A 24,372-nucleotide genomic window follows, 5' to 3' on the forward strand; every position below is an offset into this window, starting at 1 on the left:
CCGCGTGGTCATTTCTTTGCCAGCAGTGGTTTGGCCATGGTCTGGGTAGTGGGCATGGGTGAGGAGGGGGTCTCCCAGCGCCTCCCTCAGCCTGAATGCTGAATTGAATCTGGACTTTTGGTGTTGCTGTGAACCACAGTCCTGACTAACTGAGCTGATTCCTGGCACCCCAATTGTGGTTGATGAACTCAGCTTTAAGGTTCTTCCCTGGGGTGGGTGTGTGTCCCTTTAAGGAAGAGAACCGGACCAGTTAGGGGCGGGGCCGAGGCCGCGCGTGCGTAGTGTTTCCTCCGGGGGGCAAACGCTGTGACGTACCTGGCTCGAGCGGGGTGATGTCACCTGCGTACCGCAGCCTCGCCCCCAGCGCCGTCACCATGCCGACCGCGGCGTAGCGCGCAAGGCCTCAGGCCCTGCCCTGATGGAGCAGTACAACATCCTGGGCCGGGTCGGCGAGGGCGCTCACGGCATCGTCTTCAAGGCTAAACACATCGAGGTGACCGCGAAGGAGGCGGATTGCCGCCCAAACCAGTCCTCTACAACCTCTACCCTCCTTCACACCCCTACCCCCACCCCAACCCCCCCCCACACCACCCAGATCCCCAACCCCCCCCTCACCCAACCCAGATCCCCAACCCCCCCCACACCACCCAGATCCCCAACCCCCCCCCTCACCCAACCCAGATCCCCAAACCCCCCCCTCACCCAATCCAGATCCCCAACCCCCCCTCACCCAACCCAGATCCCCAAACCCTCCCCCTCACCCAACCCAGATCCCCAACCCCCCCTCACCCAACCCAGATCCCCAAACCCTCCCCCTCACCCAACCCAGATCCCCAAACCCCCCCCTCACCCAACCCAGATCCCCAACCCCCCCTCACCCAACCCAGATCCCCAAACCCTCCCCCTCACCCAACCCAGATCCCCAACCCCTTTCCTCACCCAACCCAGATCCCCAACCCCTTTCCTCACCCAACCCAGATCCCCAAACCCTCCCCCTCACCCAACCCAGATCTCCAACCCCCCCCTCACCCAACCCAGATCCCCAAACCCTCCCCCTCACCCAACCCAGATCTCCAACCGCCCCCTCACCCAACCCAGATCCCCAACCCCCCTTCCTCACCCAACCCAGATCCCCAACCCCCCTTCCTCACCCAACCCAGATCCCCAACCCCCCTTCCTCACCCAACCCCCCCCTCCTCACCCAACCCAGATCCCCAAACCCTCCCCCTCACCCAACCCAGATCTCCAACACCCCCCCTCACCCAACCCAAATCCCCAACCCAGATCCTAGCAACCCCCCCCCAACCCAACCCAGCACTCACCCCAACCCAACCCAGCATCCCCCCCAGGATACTCCACACCCCTCACCCAACCCAGACCCCCAAAACCCCACCACCACCTTCCCAACGCCCCACCATCACCTTCCTCCCCCAAGAATACTCCACATATCCCGCATCATCTGTCCCTCAAACCTAGCCCGTCCTCACCCTAATCCAGACTCCCAACATTCCTCTCCCATCCCAGCCCAGCCCAGCAGGATACTCCACATATCCCACCCCCCCAAACTCAGCCAGTCCCGTACAGCCTCTACCCTCATCACACCCTTACTTCCCCCCCCCATAAACCCAACCCAGACCCCCAACAACCGCCCTTCCCCTCAGTATATGCCAATATCCCCACCTCCCAAACCCAGTCCACCCCCATCACACACCCAACCCTGACTATCGAAACACCCCCCCACCTATACTCCATAAGTCCCTAAACAAACCCCAATAACCTGAGCCTGGGTCAAACCCCCCCACTCCCTTTCTAGCCATCCCCAAAACCATACTCCACCTCCCCCAGGAACAACGTAAACCCCTACACCGCCCCCCCCAAAATCTAACCTTCACAACCCACTTTCCCTCAAACAACCTCAGTCTGACTCCAACCCACCCGAAAAACACCCAAATGTTCACAGACACATCATATATCCCAGCCTCCCCCCAGTCCAACCTTCACAAATCCCTCCCCCTGCCCCCCAACAATCTCAGTCCAACTCCAACCCACCCCCAAAAAAACGAAACCCCCTCAGGATAATCTATAAAATCCCACCCTCCCAAACCCTGTCAACCACCCTCACCCCCAAAGAATCCAAACCCTGACAGAAAACCCCATATATCCCAGTCCCAACACTGCCCCCAAATCTGACCTTCACAAACTTCCCCAGCAACCTGAGCCAGACCCATCCCCACACCCTCCAATGTAGACCCCCCCTCCCAATCCCTGAGAATACTCCATAAAACCCACCAACCGAAAAAAACTCCAACCCCCCCCATACCAAATCTTAATAAATCTCTCATATCCCACAAAGCCATGACCTAAACCACAACAACCCGAACCCTCCACAACATTCACAGACCTCCACCTATCCTGATCCACCACATACCAACTCCCCCCTCCCCATACATCATAATCCTCCACCCAAAAACCAACCCTGAAACCCTCAACAGTTAGCACTGCTGCCTCACAACACTAGGGTTTGATTCCCAGCTCGGGTCACTGTTTCTGGAGTTTGCTGGTTCTCTCCGTGTCTGCGTGGGTTTCCTCCCACAGTCTGAAAGATGTGCTGGTTAGGTGCATTGGCCATACTAAATTCTCCCTCAGTGTACCTGAACAGGTGCCGGAGTGTGATGACTAGGGGATTTTCACATAAATTCATTGCAATTTTACTGTAAGCCTACTTGTGACAATAAATAAACTTTATTTTTTAATCTGCAGAACCACATCAACACCCTGACCCCAAACAACCCAACTCCTCATACCTACAGTCACCCCCAAAAAGTATACCCCTAAAAACTCAACAACTACCCACTCCCAGGTTGGCCACAAATCACCCTCTCAAAATTAACCCCCTCCTTCAGCACTGATCCTCTGACAGTGCGGTGGTTCCTCTGACAGTGCGGTGGTCCCTCAGCACTGATCCTCCCGCAGTGCGGCGCTCCCTCAGCACCGACCCTGCCACAGTGCGGCGCTCCCTCAGCACCGACCCTGCCACAGTGCGGCGCTCCCTCAGCACTGACCCTGCCACAGTGCGGCGCTCCCTCAGCACTGACCCTGCCACAGTGTGGCGCTCCCTCAGCACTGACCCTCCCACAGTGCAGTGCTCCCTCAGCACTGACCCGCTCACAGTGCGGCGCTCCCTCAGCGCTGACCCTCTGACAGTGCGGTGCTTCCTTGGCACTGACCCTCCCACAGTGAGACGCACCCTCAGCACTGACCCTCCCACAGTGCGGCACTCCCTCTGCACTGCTCCTCCCAGTGTGGCGTTCCCTCAGCACTGACTCATAGTACGGTGCTCCCTCAGTGCTGACTCTCCCACAGTATGGCATTCCCTCAGTACTGACCGTCTGTCAGCACGATGCTCCCTCAGCACTGACCCTCTGCTAATGCGATGCTCCCTAAGCACTGACTCTCTGCTAATGCGATGCTCCCTCAGCACTGACGCTCCAATGGCCTACTTTATGATATTCAATTGTCCGGACAGCGGGCTCAAACTTTGGCACGGGAGCAAGCCTCTCTGAGCAATGTCTGCTCCCTTGTGGGTGAGTGGAGATATTTTCCTCAGGTCATTCAGTCCAATTCTGTTTTTTTGTCCTGTAGACGGGTGAGACAGTGGCCCTGAAGAAAGTGGCCCTGCGGAAGTTGGAAGACGGCATTCCAAACCAGGCCCTGCGAGAGATCAAAGCTCTACAGGAAATTGAGGATAATCAGTATGTGAGTATAATACAGAGGGAGCTTTACTCTGTATCTAACCCCGTGCTGTACCTGTCCTGGGAGTGTTTGATGGGCATGATGTGGGTATGCCGGCGTTGGACTGGCGTAAACACAGTAAAAAGTCTGACAACACCAGGTTTTAGTCCAACCTATTTATTTGATAATATACTCACAAGCTTTCGGGGCTAACCCCGAAAGCTTGTGAGTATATTATCAAATAAATAGGTTGGACTAAAACCTGGTGTTGTCAGACTTTTTACAGTGTTTGATGGGGACAGTGTAGAGGGAGCTTTACTCTGTATCTAACCCCGTGCTGTACCTGTCCTGGGAGTGTTTGATGGGGACAGTACACCAATGTCACTGTACCAATGGCCCAAAGCATTGATGTTGTCTCATGCTGTGTAACATGAGCTAGGGCTGTCCACCCTGCTGTACCTGGCCTGAATCTCATTGCCAGGCTGTTTGGCCATTCTTGGGGTTCTACAACAATATCAAGTTCCAACTGACAGGAATGGTAGAAATCCGTTGTGGGTTCTTTTATTGAGACTAGGTACATGAGTGCACATATACAAGGGTGGAAAACCTGAAGCACAGCAGCAGCAGAGCTGTACACTGCTCTGCTCCAGACCAGAGTGAAACTGAGACTGGATGACATGACACACTTCCTTTGTATTGATGTCGCTCTGCTATCCCTAAAAGGCATTTAAGATATCTAATATCTTGTTGTGAGCCTTGCTGTTGATTTGCTTTGCATGATTTACACTACTGTGATGTGATACCGTGTTCCACTTGCCTCATCCGCTGCAGGTAGTGAAGCTAAAGGATGTCTTCCCCCACGGCACGGGATTCGTGCTGGTCTTTGAGTACATGCTCTCTGACCTGTCGGAGGTCATCCGCAACTCTGACTGGCCCCTCACTGAGTCGCAGGTCAAAGGCTACATGATGATGCTGCTGAAGGGGGTGACCTTCTGCCACCAGAACTCCATCATGCACAGGGTGAGATACTGCCTTGTGACACATCAGCGTGCCTCTTCCCATTCCGGTTCTCCCCCCACCCCCCAAGGCCTCGCACCAACCACCCCGCCCCCCCTTGCCTTGCCTCCCCTCCCCCACCACCCCTCCTTCTCCCTGCCCCCGCCGTGACTACAGCCCTCTGTCTCTGTCTGTTCCCCACTGTCGGAGGGTCAGTTCTGAGGAATCACCGCACTTCTGGGGATTAGCGCTGAGTGTCATTACCACCCATTCCTTTCCAACTCCTTGCACTTTCCTGATAGTAAGGGCGTTTCTTGCTGCTGGAATGATGGATTCTTTAATCTGTCCCTTGACCTCCTGCAGGACCTGAAGCCGGCGAACCTCCTCATCAGTTCAACAGGTCACCTGAAAATTGCAGATTTTGGCCTGGCGCGAGTTTTCTCCAATGAAGGTGACAGACTCTACAGCCATCAGGTGGCCACACGGTGAGACAGATGCACGGGAGGGGTTGGGGAGCACAAAGAAATTGCATTTTGGTGGCACTTCTCATGAACTCAAAAGCACTTCCCAACCAATGAAGTAATTTTGAGAGACCAGAGGGAGCAAAGCAGCCAATTTGTGCATTGCAAGCTCCCAGAAACAGAAAACAAGCAACTTTGGACTCTGAACTCTCCCGGGCACTTTGACCCCCTTTTTTTGTTTTCTGTGTCTGTCCCAAACTAACCTCTCCGCTCCCCCACAGGTCCATCTCTCACTTCTTTTCAGTTTTGTTTTCACTGACCTTTATTCTTTTTTTATTCAATCGTGGGACATTGGCGTCGCTGGCTGGTCAGTATTATTGTCCATCCCTAGTTGCCTGAGGGCAGTTGAGAGTCAACCACATTGCTGTGACTCTGGAGTCACATGTAGGCTAGACCAGGTAAGGATGGCAGATTTCCTCCCCTAAAGGACACGAGTGAACCGGATGGGTTTTTCCAACAATTTACAATGGTTTCATGGTCATCAGTAGAGTCATAAAGTTTTACAGCATGGAAACAGGCCCTTCGGCCCAACTTGTTCATGCCAGCCTAAGCTAGTCCCAATTGCCTGCGTTTGGCCCATATCCTTCTATACCCCCTTACCCATGTAACTGTCTTAAATGCCTTTTAAAAGACAAAATTGTACCCACCTCCACTACTACCTCTGCAGTAGATTCTTAATTCCAGATTATTTTATTGAATGCAAATTCCCCCTTTGCTGTGGGGGGTTTAGAACCCGGGTCCCCAGAGCATCAGCTGAGTTTCTGGATTTATAGTCTAGCGATAATACCACTAATGATATTATTTCCAATTAACATATCCCGGTCTCTTACCTTCATGCCGCTATTCATACCTTCTTTAGTCCTTAATGCTACCATTAAAACCCCTTTATTTTGTATCATTGGTGTCTTATGCCAGTCTCTCTGCTTCTCCTACCTAGCCCTGACCCTCTGTTTTGCTGCCCCACATCCCTCCAACCATAAAATCCAACCCATCTCTACTTCTGTTCTGCTGTGAAGAAGATTCACACGAATTCAAAAGGTTTCCCTCTCCACATATTCTGCCAGATCTGCTGAGACTTTCCAGCATTTGGATTTGTATTTCAGAAAATGAGCAGATTAGTTGAGGCGAAATGTTGACCCTGGATTACAGGGGAGTACTGCACTGTTAAATCCATAGGATATGGAGCACATTAAATTCCATATTCTTTATCCTACATTGCAGGTGGTACCGAGCCCCGGAGCTGCTTTACGGAGCTCGGAAATACGATGAAGGTGTGGATCTTTGGTGAGATATGTCTTTCTCTGTTCCTGTGACTTCCCGAAAAAGCGCAAACTTCCTTCAGTTTCAGTTAGATGGGAAAAAGTCGAAAATGGGGTTAGTCATAGAATAAAGCTCCCTCTACACTGTCCCCATCAAACACTCCCAGGACAGGTACAGCATGGGGTTAGATACAGAGTAAAGCTCCCTCTACACTGTCCCCATCACACATTCCCAGGACAGGTACAGCATGGGGTTAGATACAGAATAAAGCTCCCTCTACATTGTCCCCATCAAACACTCCCAGGACAGGTCCAGCACGGGGTTAGATACAGAGTAAAGCTCCCTCTACACTGTTCCCCCCATCAAACACTCCCAGGACAGGTACAGCACGGTGTTAGATACAGAGTAAAGCTCCCTCTATACTGTCCCCTTCAAACACTCCCAGGACAGGTACAGCACGGGGTTAGATACAGAGTAAAGCTCCCTCTACACTGTCCCCATCAAACACTCCCAGGACAGGTACAGCACGGGGTTAGATACAGAGTAAAGCTCCCTCTACACTGTCCCCATCAAACACTCCCAGGACAGGTACAGCACGGGGTTAGATACAGAGTAAAGCTCCCTCTACACTGTCCCCATCAAACACTCCCAGGACAGGTACAACACGGTGTTAGATACAGAGTAAAGCTCCCTCTACACTGTCCCCATCAAACACTCCCAGGATAGCTACAGCACAGTTGGAGTGGGAATGATCATGATATTTGCTGATCCCCTCCCACGTTTCTACTCCCTCCAGGGCTGTGGGCTGCATATTTGGGGAACTCCTGAACAACTCCCCGCTCTTTCCTGGTGAGAATGACATTGAACAGCTGTGCTGTGTGCTCCGAGTGCTCGGAACACCCAACGAGAGGATTTGGCCGGTAAGTCATTCCCTAACTTCCTCAGGAAGCAATATATTGACCTCAGCGAGAGGAGCTCAGTGTAGATTTACCAGAGTCTAAGGGGTTAAATGCTGAGGAGAAGATTAAACACAAACTTGGATATTCCCAGGAATTTAGAAGGTTTGGAGGCTATTGATATAATGGAAGTTTGAGATATTCAGATAGGGCCGAGAGAGAGAACTATTTCTCACTGGTTGTGGGGGAGTCTGGGACAAGGGGGTCTGTGGACAGAGTTTAAAAATGAGAGGCTGAGCTTTCAGAAGTGAAGTGAAGAAATGCGCCGACACACAAAGAGTCGGGGGTGGGGTGGGGGGACTGTCCCAGAAATGGCAATCGATGCTGGGTCAGTTAATTTTAACGTTCAGATTCACAGATTTTTGTTAAGTGATGTGATTAAAACATATGGGGCAAAGACCAAATAGCCTCCTCCTATTCCTATGTCACAGGCTTGAGAGGGGGTGCTGAATAGCCTCCGCCTGTTCCTGCATAACAGGCTTGAGGGGGAGACTGAATGGCCTCCTCTCGTTCCCTTGTAGCAGGCTTGAGGGGGAGGACTGAATGGCCTCCTTCTGTTCCCTTGTAGCTGGCTTAAGAGGAGGGCTGAATGGCCTCCTCCAGTTCCCGTGTAGCTGGCTTGAGAGGAGGGCTGAACAGCCTCCTGCTGTTCCTAAGTGACAGGTCTGGGGGAGGGACTGAATGTTCTCCTCCTATTTCTGTGTAACAGGCTCGAGAGGGGCTGAATGGCCTCCTTCTGTTCCTGTGTAGCAGGCTTGAGTGGGAGGCTGAATGTTCTCCTCCTTTTCCTGTGTAGCAGGCTTGTGTGGAGGGCTGAATGGCCTCCTCCTGATCCTGTGTCGCAGGCTTGAGTGGGAGGCTGAATGTTCTCCTCTTCCTGTGTAGCAGGCTTGCGTGGGGGGCTGAATGGCCGCCTCCTGATCCTGTGCATTATAAATTTATGTGGTTGCAGATTGCTTTAAGAACTAATTACATGATGGTGATGTCGTGAGGGTGTTGCACAGGCAACTGTTTTACCTTCAGTTTTCACTCTGTTCAGGCAAGAGGGGTGACCTTATAGAGATCTGTAAAATAATGAGAGGCACAGATCAGCGAGATAGTCAATATCTTTTCCCAAAGGTAGGGGAGTCTAAAACTATAGGGCATAGGTTGAAGGTGAGAGGGGAGAGATACAACATGGTCCAGAGGGGCAATATTTTCACACAGAGGGTGGTGAGTGTCTGGAACAAGCTGCCAGAGGTAGTAGTAGAGGTGGGTACAATTTTATCTTTTAAAAAGCATTTAGACACGTACATGGGTATATGTCTAAATGGGTCAAACACGGGCAATTGGGACCAGCTTAGTCACTAAAAAAGGGGATAAGTTGGGCCGAAGGGGCTGTTTCCATGCTGTAAACCTCTATGACTCTATAATTTTGTTATCAATCATTTAAAAACTCCTTTTCTTAAGTTTTGTTTTGGGAAAAGGAAAGAATTTCTTTTCGTATTAATGATGGTGGGAGCAAGGCTAGTTTGCTGAGGTGCAGTTGATGTATACGCGATCCCTAACATCTCACTATTCACTCCTCTTCTCCCCCCTCACCCCTGCCCCACCTGCAGGAGATCACCGAGCTCCCGGATTACAACAAGATCACCTTCAAGGAGAACCCCCCCATCCCATTGGAGCAGGTTGTCCCAGATGCCTCACCGGAGGCTGTGGATCTGCTAAAACGCTTCCTCATCTACCCATCAAAGCAGCGGATCAGCGCTGCCGAGGTGAGGCTCAACACGGGTTCCCAAACCTCCCACACCCACCCCGTCCAACACCACCGCTGCTTTTCACCACTCGCCCGCCACTAGTGTTTGTCGAGCGCAGGGCAGGGTCAGCCAAGTTACTGTGCAGGACCTAGAGGCACAGAGATCACTGACGTCACGGGGCAGAGGGTGATACAGAGTGAACATGTCACTGCACTAATCCAGGGACACCCAGGCTATTGCAGCAGGTAAGGGTAGAGATACACAGGTCACCACAACGTCGACACAGGCTAGATGTGAGAACAAAAGGTGAGGCAGGCAGTGGGGCCCAGGCAGAGAAGCAAAATGTCAAACTGGTCTCCATCCTTGGTTTGATCCTACCAGGAAATTTGTGCCCGGTTCCTGTCTCCCTATCCCACTTGAAATACTATGCACAATTCCACTCTGCATATCCCACTCAGAATACTGTGCACAATTCCGATCTCCATATCCCACTTGGAACATTGTGCATAGTGCCGATATCCCTATCTCAGTTGGAATACTGGGCACAGTTCTGGTCTCCCTACAGCTTTACTCTGTATCTAAGCCCGTGCTGTACCTGTCCTGGGAGTGTTTGATGGGGGACAGTGTAGAGGGAGCTTTACTCTGTATCTAACCCTGTGCTGTACCTGTCCTGGGAGTGTTTGATGGGGACAGTGTGGAGGGAGCACATATTGGTCTCTGTATCCCACTTGGAATATTGCGCACAGTTCCGTTCTCCTTATCCCACTTCGAATACTGTGCACAGTTCCGGTCTCCCTATCCCACTTGGAATACCGTGCATAGTTCCGTTCTCCGTATCCCATTTGGAATACTGTGCACAGTTCCTGCCTCCCTATTCCACTTGGAATACTGAGCAGTTCCAGTCTGTGTATCCCACTTGGAATACTGTGCACAGTTCCAGTCCCTGTATCCCACTTGGAATACTGTGCATACTTCCGGTCTCTGTATCCCCTTGGAAAACTGTGCACAGTTCCATCTCCTTATCCCACTTGGAATACTGTGCACAGTTCCGGTCTCCTTATCCCACGTGGAATACTATGCACAGTTCTGGCCTCCCTATCCCATTCGGAATACCATGCACAGTTCCATTCTCCATATTATAAAAAAGAATTGTAGTGATTCGGGAAGTTGGAAGAATGATCCGAAATATGAAACTCTAATTATTGGGAAAGATTGAGTGGCCTGGGGCTCTTTCTTGAGAAAAGAGAAGGCTGAGGGTGTTGAAGCCCAGAAGCAACCCCCTCCTCCCCTGCCATCCCAGACTGGGAAGTCCAGAATGTGTTGACAGGACGGCCCGTGCAGGAGCTGGAAAGTCAGGCTCAGGATAAGGGGGCGGCCTTTCAGGTGGAGCTGAGCAAAATCTCTCAGTTGTGAAGTTTGCGATAAACCTTTGGGATTCTCAACCCCGGGGAGCCACCCTTGAATACTTTCAAGGCAGAGGCCGGATAGGTTTTCACCGAGTAAGGGATTCAGGGACGGAGCATGAAGCAGAGAGTGAGTGAGCATATTCGAGACAGCGATGGTGTGACATTGGGAAATCCTGGGAAGTTTGAAATATGCTTTATAGCAGGGCTCGTGGGGCCGAGCGGTCTCCAGCTCCAGTTTCCCAGGACCGAATGGAAGCCTGTTCAAAATAGTGGAGGCCATTCAATAGAGAGATGTAGAGGAGATGTTTCCTCATGTCTCTGTGTTCAGATGATGGCCCGCTGGTTGACACAACTGCAGCGACCCACCCGTCTCTCTCTCCGCAGGCCCTTCTGCACCCGTACTTCTTCAAGGAGCCCCTCCCGGCCCACCACTCGGAGCTGCCCATCCCCCGGCGAGGGGCCAGGAAGTCCCAGCAGAGGCTGCAGCATCAGCAGGAGTTCCACATTGACCGGCCCCTGGAGGAGTCCGTGATTGAGCCCAACCTGATTACCCAGCACGTCAGAGTCTGGTGATGGAGCGAGGAGAAGGACCCCCAGGAACACTGGCTGTGAGGAACTGACTAAACCTGACAGTGGAGATAATGATGTGTAACGTGTACATGTTGAGGGGGCAGAGAGGGGAGAAACTGACACACGCCAGCTTGTAAACAGACAGCACTTTTAACAGAATAAAATGCCCAGTGAGTGATTATCCTGTATAATTTGAATCCCAGAAACATTAAAACACCAGACCCAAAGCTTGGTCAAAGAGGTGGGATTGTAGGGAGCGGAACAAAGAGATGTGAGGCAGAGAGAGAGAGTGAGAGGCAGGGAACGCGAGGTGAAGAGCGCGAAGCGGGGAGCGCAAGAGAGCGCGAGGCGGGGAGCGTGAGGCTGGAGTGCGAGAGAGCACGAAGCGGGGAGCATGAGGTGGGGAGCACGAGAGAGTTTGAGTGTGAGCGTGAGAGCACAAGGCGGGGAGGAAGAACGAGAAGGAGCGAGAGGCGGGGAGGAAGAACGAGAGGGAGCGCGAGGCGGGGAGGAAGAACGAGAAGGAGCGCGAGGCGGGGAGGAAGAACGAGAGGGAGCGCGAGGCGGGGAGGAAGAACGAGAAGGAGCGCGAGGCGGGGAGGAAGAACGAGAAGGAGCGAGAGGCGGGGAGGAAGAACGAGAAGGAGCGCGAGGCGGGGAGGAAGAACGAGAGGGAGCGCGAGGCGGGGAGGAAGAACGAGAAGGAGCGCGAGGCGGGGAGGAAGAACGAGAGGGAGCGCGAGGCGGGGAGGAAGAACGAGAGGGAGCGAGAGGCGGGGAGGAAGAACGAGAGGGAGCGCGAGGCGGGGAGGAAGAACGAGAAGGAGCGAGAGGCGGGGAGGAAGAACGAGAGGGAGCGCGAGGCGGGGAGGAAGAACGAGAAGGAGCGCGAGGCGGGGAGGAAGAACGAGAAGGAGCGCGAGGCGGGGAGGAAGAACGAGAAGGAGCGCGAGGCGGGGAGGAAGAACGAGAGGGAGCGAGAGGCGGGGAGGAAGAACGAGAGGGAGCGAGAGGCGGGGAGGAAGAACGAGAAGGAGCGCGAGGCGGGGATGAAGAACGAGAAGGAGCGCGAGGCGGGGAGGAAGAACGAGAGGGAGCGCGAGGCGGGGAGGAAGAACGAGAGGGAGCGCGAGGCGGGGAGGAAGAACGAGAGGGAGCGAGAGGCGGGGAGGAAGAACGAGAGGGAGCGCGAGGCGGGGAGGAAGAACGAGAAGGAGCGAGAGGCGGGGAGGAAGAACGAGAGGGAGCGCGAGGCGGGGAGGAAGAACGAGAAGGAGCGCGAGGCGGGGAGGAAGAACGAGAAGGAGCGAGAGGCGGGGAGGAAGAACGAGAGGGAGCGCGAGGCGGGGAGGAAGAACGAGAAGGAGCGAGAGGCGGGGAGGAAGAACGAGAGGGAGCGCGAGGCGGGGAGGAAGAACGAGAGGGAGCGAGAGGCGGGGAGGAAGAACGAGAAGGAGCGAGAGGCGGGGAGGAAGAACGAGAGGGAGCGAGAGGCGGGGAGGAAGAACGAGAGGGAGCGCGAGGCGGGGAGGAAGAACGAGAGGGAGCGAGAGGCGGGGAGGAAGAACGAGAGGGAGCGCGAGGCGGGGAGGAAGAACGAGAAGGAGCGAGAGGCGGGGAGGAAGAACGAGAGGGAGCGCGAGGCGGGGAGGAAGAACGAGAGGGAGCGCGAGGCGGGGAGGAAGAACGAGAAGGAGCGAGAGGCGGGGAGGAAGAACGAGAGGGAGCGAGAGGCGGGGAGGAAGAACGAGAGGGAGCGAGAGGCGGGGAGGAAGAACGAGAGGGAGCGAGAGGCGGGGAGGAAGAACGAGAGGGAGCGAGAGGCGGGGAGGAAGAACGAGAGGGAGCGCGAGGCGGGGAGGAAGAACGAGAGGGAGCGCGAGGCGGGGAGGAAGAACGAGAGGGAGCGAGAGGCGGGGAGGAAGAACGAGAAGGAGCGCGAGGCGGGGAGGAAGAACGAGAGGGAGCGAGAGGCGGGGAGGAAGAACGAGAAGGAGCGCGAGGCGGGGAGGAAGAACGAGAGGGAGCGAGAGGCGGGGAGGAAGAACGAGAGGGAGCGCGAGGCGGGGAGGAAGAACGAGAGGGAGCGAGAGGCGGGGAGGAAGAACGAGAGGGAGCGAGAGGCGGGGAGGAAGAACGAGAAGGAGCGCGAGGCGGGGAGGAAGAACGAGAGGGAGCGAGAGGCGGGGAGGAAGAACGAGAAGGAGCGCGAGGCGGGGAGGAAGAACGAGAGGGAGCGAGAGGCGGGGAGGAAGAACGAGAAGGAGCGAGAGGCGGGGAGGAAGAACGAGAAGGAGCGAGAGGCGGGGAGGAAGAACGAGAGGGAGCGAGAGGCGGGGAGGAAGAACGAGAGGGAGCGAGAGGCGGGGAGGAAGAACGAGAAGGAGCGCGAGGCGGGGAGGAAGAACGAGAAGGAGCGAGAGGCGGGGAGGAAGAACGAGAAGGAGCGAGAGGCGGGGAGGAAGAACGAGAGGGAGCGAGAGGCGGGGAGGAAGAACGAGAAGGAGCGCGAGGCGGGGAGGAAGAACGAGAAGGAGCGAGAGGCGGGGAGGAAGAACGAGAGGGAGCGAGAGGCGGGGAGGAAGAACGAGAGGGAGCGAGAGGCGGGGAGGAAGAACGAGAAGGAGCGAGAGGCGGGGAGGAAGAACGAGAGGGAGCGCGAGGCGGGGAGGAAGAACGAGAGGGAGCGAGAGGCGGGGAGGAAGAACGAGAGGGAGCGCGAGGCGGGGAGGAAGAACGAGAAGGAGCGCGAGGCGGGGAGGAAGAACGAGAGGGAGCGCGAGGCGGGGAGGAAGAACGAGAGGGAGCGAGAGGCGGGGAGGAAGAACGAGAAGGAGCGCGAGGCGGGGAGGAAGAACGAGAGGGAGCGAGAGGCGGGGAGGAAGAACGAGAAGGAGCGCGAGGCGGGGAGGAAGAACGAGAGGGAGCGAGAGGCGGGGAGGAAGAACGAGAAGGAGCGAGAGGCGGGGAGGAAGAACGAGAAGGAGCGAGAGGCGGGGAGGAAGAACGAGAGGGAGCGAGAGGCGGGGAGGAAGAACGAGAGGGAGCGCGAGGCGGGGAGGAAGAACGAGAGGGAGCGAGAGGCGGGGAGGAAGAACGAGAAGGAGCGCGAGGCGGGGAGGAAGAACGAGAAGGAGCGCGAGGCGGGGAGGAAGAACGAGAAGGAGCGCGAGGCGGGGAGGAAGAACGAGAGGGAGCGAGAGGCGGGGAGGAAGAACGAGAGGGAGCGCGAGGCGGGGAGGAAGAACGAGAAGGAGCGCGAGGCGGGGAGGAAGAACGAGAGGGAGTGAGAGGCGGGGAGGAAGAACGAGAGGGAGTGAGAGGCGGGGAGGAAGAACGAGAAGGAGCGAGAGGCGGGGAGGAAGAACGAGAGGGAGCGAGAGGCGGGGAGGAAGAACGAGAAGGAGCGAGAGGCGGGGAGGAAGAACGAGAAGGAGCGCGAGGCGGGGAGGAAGAACGAGAAGGAGCGCGAGGCGGGGAGGAAGAACGAGAAGGAGCGCGAGGCGGGGAGGAAGAACGAGAGGGAGTGAGAGGCGGGGAGGAAGAACGAGAAGGAGCGAGAGGCGGGGAGGAAGAACGAGAGGGAGCGAGAGGCGGGGAGAGAGAGTTTGTGAGGCGGGCGGAGAGAGAGGGAGTGTAAGGCAGAGAGAGAGAGTGCAAGGCGGGGAGAGACAGCCAGATAAGTTTGGATAAGTTTAGGGAGGTAATTCCAGATCTTAAAGCCCCTCCAGTCAGCTGAAGGCACGGCCACCAGTGGGAATTGGAGGATGCTCAAGAGGCCATAATTGGAGGAGTGCAGAAATCTCAGAGGATTGTAGGGGCTGGAGGAGATTACAGAGATAGGGAGGGTTGTAGGGGCTGGAGGAGATTACAGGGAAAGGGAGGGTTGTAGGGGCTGGAGGAGGTTACAGAGATAGGGAGGGTTGTAGGGGTTGGAGGAGGTTACAGAGATAGGGAGGGTTGTAGGGACTAGAGGAGGTTACAGAGATGGGGGGGTTGGAGGAGGTTACAGAGATAGGGAGGGTTGTAGGGGCTGGAGGAGGTTACAGAGATAGGGAGGGTTGTAGGGGCTGGAGGAGGTTACAGAGATAGGGAGGGTTGTAGGGGCTGGAGGAGGTTACAGAGATAGGGAGGGTTGTCGGGGCTGGAGGAGGTTACAGAGATAGGGAGGGTTGTAGGGGTTGGAGGAGGTTACAGAGATAGGGAGGGTTGTAGGGACTAGAGGAGGTTACAGAGATGGGGGGGTTGGAGGAGGTTACAGAGATAGGGAGGGTTGTAGGGGCTGGAGGAGGTTACAGAGATAGGGAGGGTTGTCACTGCTTGTGGCTGTCTGCATCCTCTAGGTGGCAGTGGTGGTTCACCTAGGGTCTCCACGGTGACGGGTGCCGCAATATTTGACGCATTTACATTAGACACTAACTACTGTTCTATTTACCTTGAAGCCTATATGATAGTGAGATGCCCCTGAGGTGCTTTTCTGGAGCATCAGGGAACTGTAGTTCCCAGGACTGGAAGCTCCTTTAGGGAGTTCCAGAGGTCCCGGCCCCAGAGCCCATCCCAGAGAGCTGAAGGGACGGCCATTAATGGCGGAGCAATGGGAATCAGGGCATGCTCGAGAGGCCGGAATTGGAGGAGCGCAGTGATCTCAGAGGGTTAGGAGCATAGGTGCGTTAGTGTAGAGAAAGAGGCCCTTCGGCCCATGTCCACACTGGCCGGAGAAAGGAAACTAGTCACTTATCTTAACCCCATTCACCAGCACTAGCCTTGTGGGTCATAGCATTTCAGGTATAGATCCAGGTACCTTCTAAATTCACTGAGCAATACAGTCTCAAACATCACCTCAGGCAGTGAATTCCAGACACTCCCCACCCCACCCCCTGGGTGAAAAGTCTTTTCCTCATGTCCTGTCTACTACTTCTACCAATCTCCATGCCTGGTGCAGGTTACAGAGATAGGGAGTGTTGAAGGGGCTGGAGGAGGTTACAGAGATAGGGAGTGTTGAAGGGGCTGGAGGAGGTTACAGAGATAAGGAGGGTCGTAGGGGCTGGAGGAGGTTACAGAGATAGGGAGTGTTGAAGGGGCTGGAGGAGGTTACAGAGATAAGGAGGGTTGTAGGGGCTGGAGGAGGTTACAGAGATAGGGAGGGTTGTAGGGGCTGGAGGAGGTTACAGAGATGGGATTGCACAGGGCTGGAGGTTACAGAGATGAGAAGGGGTGTAGGGCCTGGAGAAGGTTACAGAGATGGGAAGGGGTGTAGGGCCTGGAGAAGGTTACAGAGATGGGAAGGGGTGTAGGGCCTGGAGAAGGTTACAGAGATAGGGAGGGTTGTAGGGGCTGAGGAGGTTACAGAGATAGGGAGGGAGTGTTGTAGGGGCTGGAGGAAGTTATAGAGATAGGGAGGGTTGTAAGGACCAGTGGAGGTTACAGAGATAGGAAGGGTGTAGGGACTGGAGGAGGCTACAGAGATCGGAGTGTAGGGACTGGAGGAGGTTAGAGATAGGAAGGTTGTAGGGGCTGAAGACTGGAGGAGGTTATAGAGATATTGAGGGTGGTAGGGACAGGAGGAGGTTACAGACATAGGAAGGTTGTAGGAGCTGGAGGAGGTTACGGAGATAAGGTTGTGGGTTGGAGGAGGTTACGGAGATAAGGAGGGTTGTAGGGGCTGGAGGAGGTTACAGAGATAGGAGGGGTTGTAGGGGCTGGAGGAGGTTACAGAGATAGGGAGAGTTATGGGGGCTGGAGGGGGTTACAGAGATAAGGGAGAGTTGTAGGGGCTGGACGAGGTTACAGAGATAGGGAGAGTTATGCGGGCTGGAAGGGGTTACAGAGATAGGGAGAGTTATGGGGGCTGGAGGGGGTTACAGAGATAAGGGAGAGTTATGGGGGCTGGAGGGGGTTACAGAGATAGAGAGGGTTGTAGGGGCTGGGGGAGGTTACAGAGATAGGGAGGGTTGTAGGGGCTGGACGAGGTTACAGAGATAGGGAGAGTTATGGGGGCTGGAGGGGGTTACAGAGATAGAGAGGGTTGTAGGGACTGGGGGAGGTTACAGAAATAGGGTTCTAGGGGCTGGAGGAGGTCACAGAGATAGGAAGGGTTGTAGGGGCTGGGGGAGGTTACAGAGATAGGGTGGGGTGTCGGTTCTCGAGGAGGTTACAGAGATAAGGAGTGTAAGGGCAATGGAAGAAGACATTGAAGGCGAGGAGAGAATGTTTCTGCACGGAGGGTTGTCCGGCTTCCTGCACTCCCACAGCACAGGAAAGGCAGGAAGTGCAGAATGAATTTTTGGTATGATTCACCCTGCCGCTCAGATTAGATAAAACATCCCGGACATCAGCACACTCACTGAGTACCCCCAGCAGGACTGACGTACGGCAACAAGCAATCTCATCATGATACACTCGGAGTGACACTCCTCACCCCTGCTGAGAAAGTGGCTGGAAGAAACATCTCGATAGAAGCAGGAAGCCACTTGGCTGCTGTTCCCTGGAGGGAGAATTCCACAGACTGATCACCCTGTGAGAGAAGAGATTCCTCCTCACCCCTGTCTAGAATGGGAGACCCCCTCATTCTGAAACTGTGCCCCTCCCCCGTTCTCGATTTCTCCCCCCCGCCGATGAGGGGGGGGGAACATCCTCTCAGAATCCACCCTGTCAAATCCCCCCTCAGAATCTGAGATGTTTCAATAAGATCCCCTCTCATTCTTCTAAACTCCAATGGGCTCAGGCCCCGACCTGCTCAACTTCTTCCTCATAAGACAGAAACACCCCCCCTTCACCCCAGGAATTGGCACAGTGAAACTTCTCTGAATGGTCTCCGATGCGAGAAAATCCCTCCTTCAGTAAGGGTGAGGAGACCAGAACTGTTCGCAGTACTCCAGCTGCAGAAACACCAAGGTCTTTCTAGCAAAAACAGCAATCCCAACCTATACAGCCTCTCCCTTGTGTGTCAGCTTGAAAATCATGCACTTGGGAGACCTTTACAGCACAGATGGAGACCATTCAGCCCATCGTGATTACACCCATCATCAAAGATCTGATTACAGCAAATAAAAGCAAATTACTGCGGGCACTGGAATCTGAAACCAGAAGGGAAAATGCTGGAAAATCTCAGCAGGTCTGGCAAAGCTTGGTCACAGCTTTGACAAAGAGGCATCGGGACTCGAAACATTAGCTCTTTTCTCTCCTTACAGATACTGCCAGACCAGCTGGGATTTTCCAGCGCTCGGCCCATACCCTTGGAGGCAGCGCGAGTGAATATCTAAATATTTCCAAAATCTGACCTGGGTTTCTGACTCAACCACCCTCTCAGAGAGAGTTCCAGTCACCCACCGCCCTTTGGGTGAAAAGGTTTCTCCTCAACTCCCCTCTTTGTCTTCTATCTCTTACCCTCAATCCATGTCCCCTGATTACTGACCCCTAACGGAAAGAGTGCCTTCCTTTCCTCCCTCCCTGTGACCCTCATAATGCTATGCACCTTGAACAGGTGAACCTCTCAACTTTGGCTGCCCCAAAGAAAACAGCCACAGCCTCTCCAATCTTTCCTCACAACTCAGATCCACCGGCCCAGTCATCTTTACCCGCACCTCAGTGATGACTTACATCCCTTCTGAAACGCCATGGGCTAGAGCAGTGGTATAACTCTCAAGTGTTGAGCATTTGTACAGCTCCTGTTAGGCCCCACCTGGAGTACTGCACCCCCCCCTCCCCCGAGTTTGTCAGTTCGCCACTCTGTAGGAAGGATGTGAGGGTCCTTGAGAGGGTGTGGAGGGAGATTCCAGGGTTTGGGGGGAGGGAAGCATTTTTAGGGACAAGGTTTGGTTGCAGAGATGGTGATGGGGAGGTGTTTTGTGATAGGGAGAATGTGAATAAGAACTCTCTTCAATCATTGCGATTAGCAATGATCCAGGACTCGCTAGGTGGGTGGAAGGGGTGATGATAAATGATTTCAGAAGATGATTGGACAGGAACTTGATGGAAACCAGCTTGCAGAGAAAGTGAGAGTGAGTGCGGGGTTGGGAGGGAATGGGTAGATACTGGATTGTTCTATCGGCGAGCTAGCATGGGCTTATGGGGCAGAATGAACTCATGCTCCTGTGTAATAGGCTAGAGAGGGACTGAATGGCCTCCTCCTGTTCCTGTGTAACAGACTCAAGAGAGGGACTGAATGTCCTTCTCCTGTTCCTGTGTAACAGACTCGAGAAGGGCTGAATAGCCCCCTCCTGCTCCTGTGCAACAGGCTCAAGAAGGGCTGAATGGCCTCCTCCTGTTCCTGCGTATCAGGCTCAAGAGAGAGGGGCTGAATGGGCTCCTCCTGTTCCTGTGTATTAGGCTCGAGAAGGGCTGAATGGCCTCCTCCTGTTCCATGCAAATGGAATTTAAGTCCAGCACTTGTTTAACATTACCTGCCCACATTCGCATTGCCTTGATTCCAGTATTTGTATCCACTGCCATACGAACCTTGCTACTTTTAGTGTTTATCTATCTCTGCATCTATGCTCTTCAAAGCCATTCAGACTCCTCCAATTTAATTTCTAAATTGAAAGTTAACCTGGGGACCTTTTTCTCAAATGACCGTTGGAACTATTTTGAGTCAGTTTTGCATGAAAGATTGTTTGCTGAATTCCACATTCCAGTTCTTGGTAGAGATCATTTTTAGCGCGACACCCAATCTTGACAGTTGGCCCCTGGTTTCAGAGTCCCGCAGCCACTTTCTTGTTTCACTTTGATAGTGTCTTTCTTTCTTGACTCGTTTCCAAGCTCAGGGCATTGTCCTCCCTCTCGGACAGCTGGTCCTGTTCCGTTTCCTTGTGTTACTGTTGTCATCAGGTTTGTTTGCCCCTCCTCCCTTTTCCCAATCATTTTCCCGTCGCAAAATCCTGCAGAATGGCTTCACAGAACGGGCTCCAGCACTGGGGGAGGCCACTCTGTTTCCCTGTGCTGGCTCTCACAGGGCTCCCCTGCATCATCTCTGCCCATTCTCCCTCTTCAGATCCCAATCCCCCTCAATTGAACCTGCCTCCCCCACACTCTCAGGCAGCGCATTCCAGAAACTAACCACTCACTGCGTGAAAAACTCTCTCCCCTGTGTCTCCATCGCTTTTTTCTCCAATCATCTCCAATCTGTGCCTCCTTCTGAATCCCCATCCGCCTGCCAATGGGAACAGTTTCTCCCTCCTCTACTCTAACCCGGATCCCAATTCCCCCCCGCACCCCCCTCATGATTTTGAGGCCCTCCACCAAAGCTGTAACTCTGCTCCCCATCACAGGAGGCACAGTGGCAGGGATAAAGTACAGTAGACAAAATAAGGAACCTGGGGTCCAATTCCTGGCTTGGGTGACTATCTGTGTGGAGTTTACACGTTGTCCCCTTCGTGTCTGCATGGGTTTCCTCCAGGTGCTCCAGTTTCCTCCCACAGTTCGAAAGATGTGCAGGCTTGGTGGATTGACGATGCTAAGTTGCCCCTTAGTGTTCAGAGATGTACGGGTTAGGTTGATTGGCCATGCCAAGTTGCCCCTTAGTGTCGGGGGGAGGAGTTAGCAGGGTAAATATGTGGGGTTACGGGGATAGGGCCTGGGTGAGATTGTTGTTGGTGCAGGCTCGATGGGCCGAATGGCCTCCTGCACTGTCGGGGATTCTATTATCAGTGAGGGTAGAGGGCAGAGGTGGTGGTGGTTCGAAGCCTATGCCAGTGACCACAAATGAAGGCCCACAGTGCCAAGAGTTTCTTTAAGCACGTAGGAGGAGGCCATTAGGCCCCTTGACCCTGCTGCACCATTCAATAAGATTGTGTCTATCACGAGCAGAGTTTGGGACAGTTCCCATTTGGAGGGGAGAATGGTGAGAGGAGACTTGATAGAAGTCCTAGAATCCCTACAGTGCAGAACGGTCCCGCCCAGGCCCTATTCCTGTAACCTCACATATTTACCCTACAATCCCCCTGACAGTAAGGGGCAATTTAGTGTGGCCAATCCACCTAACCTACGCATCCTGGGACATTAAGGGGCAATTTACCACAGCCAAGCCCTCTAACCTGCACATCTTTGGACATTGGATGTTCAAAATCACAAGGCAGCTGGGCAGAGTAGAGAGGGAGAAACTATTGCCCCTCATAAAAGGATTGGGAACGAGAAGGATGCAGATTGAAAGCAATTTGCCAAAGCAGCAAATGCGAGGTGAGGAAAAGCTTCTTCACACAGCAAAAAGTTTGGGGTCTGGAATGTTCTGTCTGGGAGTGTGGTGGAGGCAGATTCAATTGAGGCGTCCGAGAGGGTGTTAGATGTGCAGGGAGTATGGGGAAAGAGCAAGGAATGGTACTGATTCACAATGCTCTTTTGGGAGAGCTGGTGCAAACACAATGGGCCGAATGGCCTCCGGCACCTGTAGCAATTTCCCCACCCCCCGTCCCCATCCCCATAACCCCCGAGTTCCTTGCTGATCGAAAATCTGTCTCAGTCTAGAGTTGTGAGCATTTGCTGGCAGTCACTGTGGCGTAGGTACACCCATGGTGTTAGTGAGGGAGTTTCAGGATTTCTGACCCAGCCGCCGTGAAGATCGATGCCCTGGTGATGGGCCCTGCTTTATTCCGAGATGAATTTTCCAGAATGTCTGGCTTGATCCGATTTCCAAGGGGCAGCCAAGAGTCAATCACATCGCTGTGTGTGTGTGATATCAAGAAGCAGGAGGAGGCCATTTGGCCCTTCAAACCTGCACCACCATTCACTAGGATCATGGCTGATCATCAAATTCAATATCCTGATTCCCCCCATATTCCTCGATCCCTTTAACCCCAAGATATCTAATTTATTCTTGAACTCGCACATTTTGGTCTCAACTACTTTCTATCGGAGTGAATTCCACACATTCACCACCGTCTGGGTGAAGAAATTTCCCCTCACCTCAGTTCTAAGAGATGTATCCCTTATTCTCAAACTATGAACCCTAGTTCCAGACACCACCCCACCCCGCCCACCATCAGGAACATCCTTTCTCAATCCACCTTGTTAGAATTTTATAAATTTCTATGAGATCCCCTCTCTTTTAAACTCCAGTGAATATAATCCTAACCGATTTAGTCTCATTATTATAACAGACTTGCCATCCCAGGAATCAGCCTGCTAGACCTTCGCTGCACTCTCTCTATAGCAAAGACATCCTTCCTCAGATAAGGACACCAAAACTGCACACAATACTCCAGCTGTGGCCTCACCAACAGCCTGTAAATTGCAGCAAAACATCCCTATTCCTATCTTCAAATCCTCTCGCTATGAAGGCCAACATACCATTTGCCTTCTTTATTATCTAATGTACCTGCGCACTTACTTTCAGCGACTGATACACGAGGACTCCAAGGTCTCACTGCGCATCCACCTCTCTCAATTTAAACCCATTCAAATAATAACCTGCTATTATTGCTACCGAAGTGGTAAGGATGGCAGATTTCCTTTTCCCCTAAAGGGGGGACGTTAATGAAGCAGCTGGGTGTTTTTTATGGCAATCGATGATCTTTTCAGATTATCTTTGATTGTTAATTGAATTGAAATCCCACCAACCGCCGTGCCGGGAATCAAACTCCTGTTTCTAGCTTTCTGGATAACCAGCACTGTGGAACCACTCTGCTACCATTTCCACTGACTCAGGCCTTTTGTTAAGTCCCAGGACGTCCAAATGTCATCGCCCATGAATGACTTGCGAGCTGCAGTTGCTGTCGTAATGTCAACAAAGTGGCAGCCGGTGTGTGCATAGCAGAATCCCACAATCTAACAATGCCCCAGATCATCTGGACACTTCAGAAATACTCGACCTTTCCAAGGCTGGCGACACAATGACGGGGTTGGGTAGATTTTCAACGATGTACGAAACGCCCACGGATTACGCTCATTGGAGATGCAGGCACAGGAACAGGCCATTGGGTCCATCTGACCTGTACTGGCATGCGTGCCCCAGTCCAGCATCCTCCCACCTTTCTTCATCCAAATCCACCATCTATTGCATTCTCCCTCATCTGTTTAATCCATGTCTCCCTTAAACACATCAACACTTCAAGCACTCCCTGTGGAAGTGAGCCCGGATAATGAGGTTTCACCTGATATCAACTCTGCCCCACCCACCCCACCTCCACCGACCCATACTGTACCTCTCCTGGGAGTGTTTGATGGGGACAGTATAGAGGGAGCTTTACTCTATATCTAACCCTGTACTGTACCTGTCCTGCGAGTGTTTGATGGGGACAGTGTAGAGGGAGCTTTACTCTGTATCTAGCCCCGTGCTGTACCTGTCCTGGGAGTGTTTGATGGGAGACAGTGTAGAAGAGCCCTGTGGAGTAATGGTTCTGCCCAGATGGAGATGGGCCAATGGAGAATAAAAGGGCCTTTCTCCAAGTTTGCCTGGTGAAAGGGTGCATGTTCTGAGACTGCAGGGTTTAGCTGCTGAAACCTAACTGCTGTTTGGCCACTCCCTAGAGACTGCTGTTGCCTTTCTGAGCTCTGGGTGTGAGGCTGCCGCAGGGTCACTTCACCAGAAGATGAATTCCTCTGAAATGACCTTATCTCATCGTCCCAGATCCTACCAGTTCTGTTTGTAGTACTTTTGCATTTCTGTGTGTGGGTGTGCGCACTGCAGCAAGTGATACTCAGGAGGCCTCTCCAATACACTCTGGCCTGCCAGAAGAGAGAAGAAAAACAAAAGGAGAACAAAGGGGAGAGACAGACAGTGACTAAGGACAGAGAAATGGCCCTAAACCCATCCAACACTCCCAGGACAGGTAGAGCATGGGGTTAGATACAGAGTAAAGCTCTCTCTACACTGTCCCCATCAAACACTCCTAGAACAGGGACAACACGAGGTTAGATACAGAGTAAAGCTCCCTCTACACTGTCCCTATCAAACACTCCCAGGACAGGTGCAACATGAGGTTAGATACAGAGTAAAGCTCCCTCTACACTGTCCCTATCAAACACTCCCAGGACAGGTACAGCACGGGGTTAGAGACAGAATAAAGATCCCTCCACACTGTCCTCCATCAAACACTCCCAGGACAGGTACAGCACGGGATTAGATACAGAGTAAAGCTCCCTCTACACTGTCCCCATCAAACAATCCCAGGACAGGTACAGCATGGGGTTAGGTACACAGCAAAGCTCCCTCTACACTGTCCCCCATCAAACACTCCCAGGACAGGTCCAGTACGGGGTTAGA

At 53.5% G+C, this 24,372-nt stretch overlaps 1 protein-coding gene across 2 annotated transcripts; it reads left to right on the forward strand.

Annotated features, from left to right (window-relative positions):
• The first annotated feature begins 368 nt into the window (after window positions 1-368).
• On the forward strand, window positions 369-11,356 carry cdk20 (cyclin dependent kinase 20). 2 transcript variants are annotated; one of them, XM_080204279.1, is made up of 8 exons: window positions 369-493; window positions 3,643-3,756; window positions 4,564-4,752; window positions 5,092-5,213; window positions 6,471-6,533; window positions 7,306-7,429; window positions 9,064-9,219; window positions 10,992-11,356. In XM_080204279.1, the coding sequence occupies exons 1-8, from the start codon at window positions 419-421 to the stop codon at window positions 11,178-11,180; spliced, it is 1,032 nt and encodes a 343-aa protein (XP_080060405.1). In that variant the 5' UTR covers window positions 369-418; the 3' UTR covers window positions 11,181-11,356. The 2 variants fall into 2 exon arrangements, with proteins under 2 accessions (XP_080060405.1, XP_080060406.1); XM_080204280.1 differs by lacking the exon at window positions 9,064-9,219.
• The last annotated feature ends 13,016 nt before the right edge of the window (window positions 11,357-24,372 follow it).

Source organism: Carcharhinus amblyrhynchos, chromosome 15, assembly GCF_965287045.1.
Source record: "Carcharhinus amblyrhynchos chromosome 15, sCarAmb.v2.hapA, whole genome shotgun sequence".
Classification (NCBI taxonomy): Eukaryota; Metazoa; Chordata; class Chondrichthyes; order Carcharhiniformes; family Carcharhinidae; genus Carcharhinus; species Carcharhinus amblyrhynchos.

Coding starts and splice junctions, on each gene's coding strand:
- cdk20 (XM_080204279.1), top strand. CDS start 419: ATGGAGCAGTACAACATCCTGGGCCGGGTCGGCGAGGGCGCTCACGGC. Junction 494..3,642: donor TCAAGGCTAAACACATCGAG/GTGACCGCGAAG, acceptor TTTGTCCTGTAG/ACGGGTGAGACAGTGGCCCT. Junction 4,753..5,091: donor AGAACTCCATCATGCACAGG/GTGAGATACTGC, acceptor GACCTCCTGCAG/GACCTGAAGCCGGCGAACCT.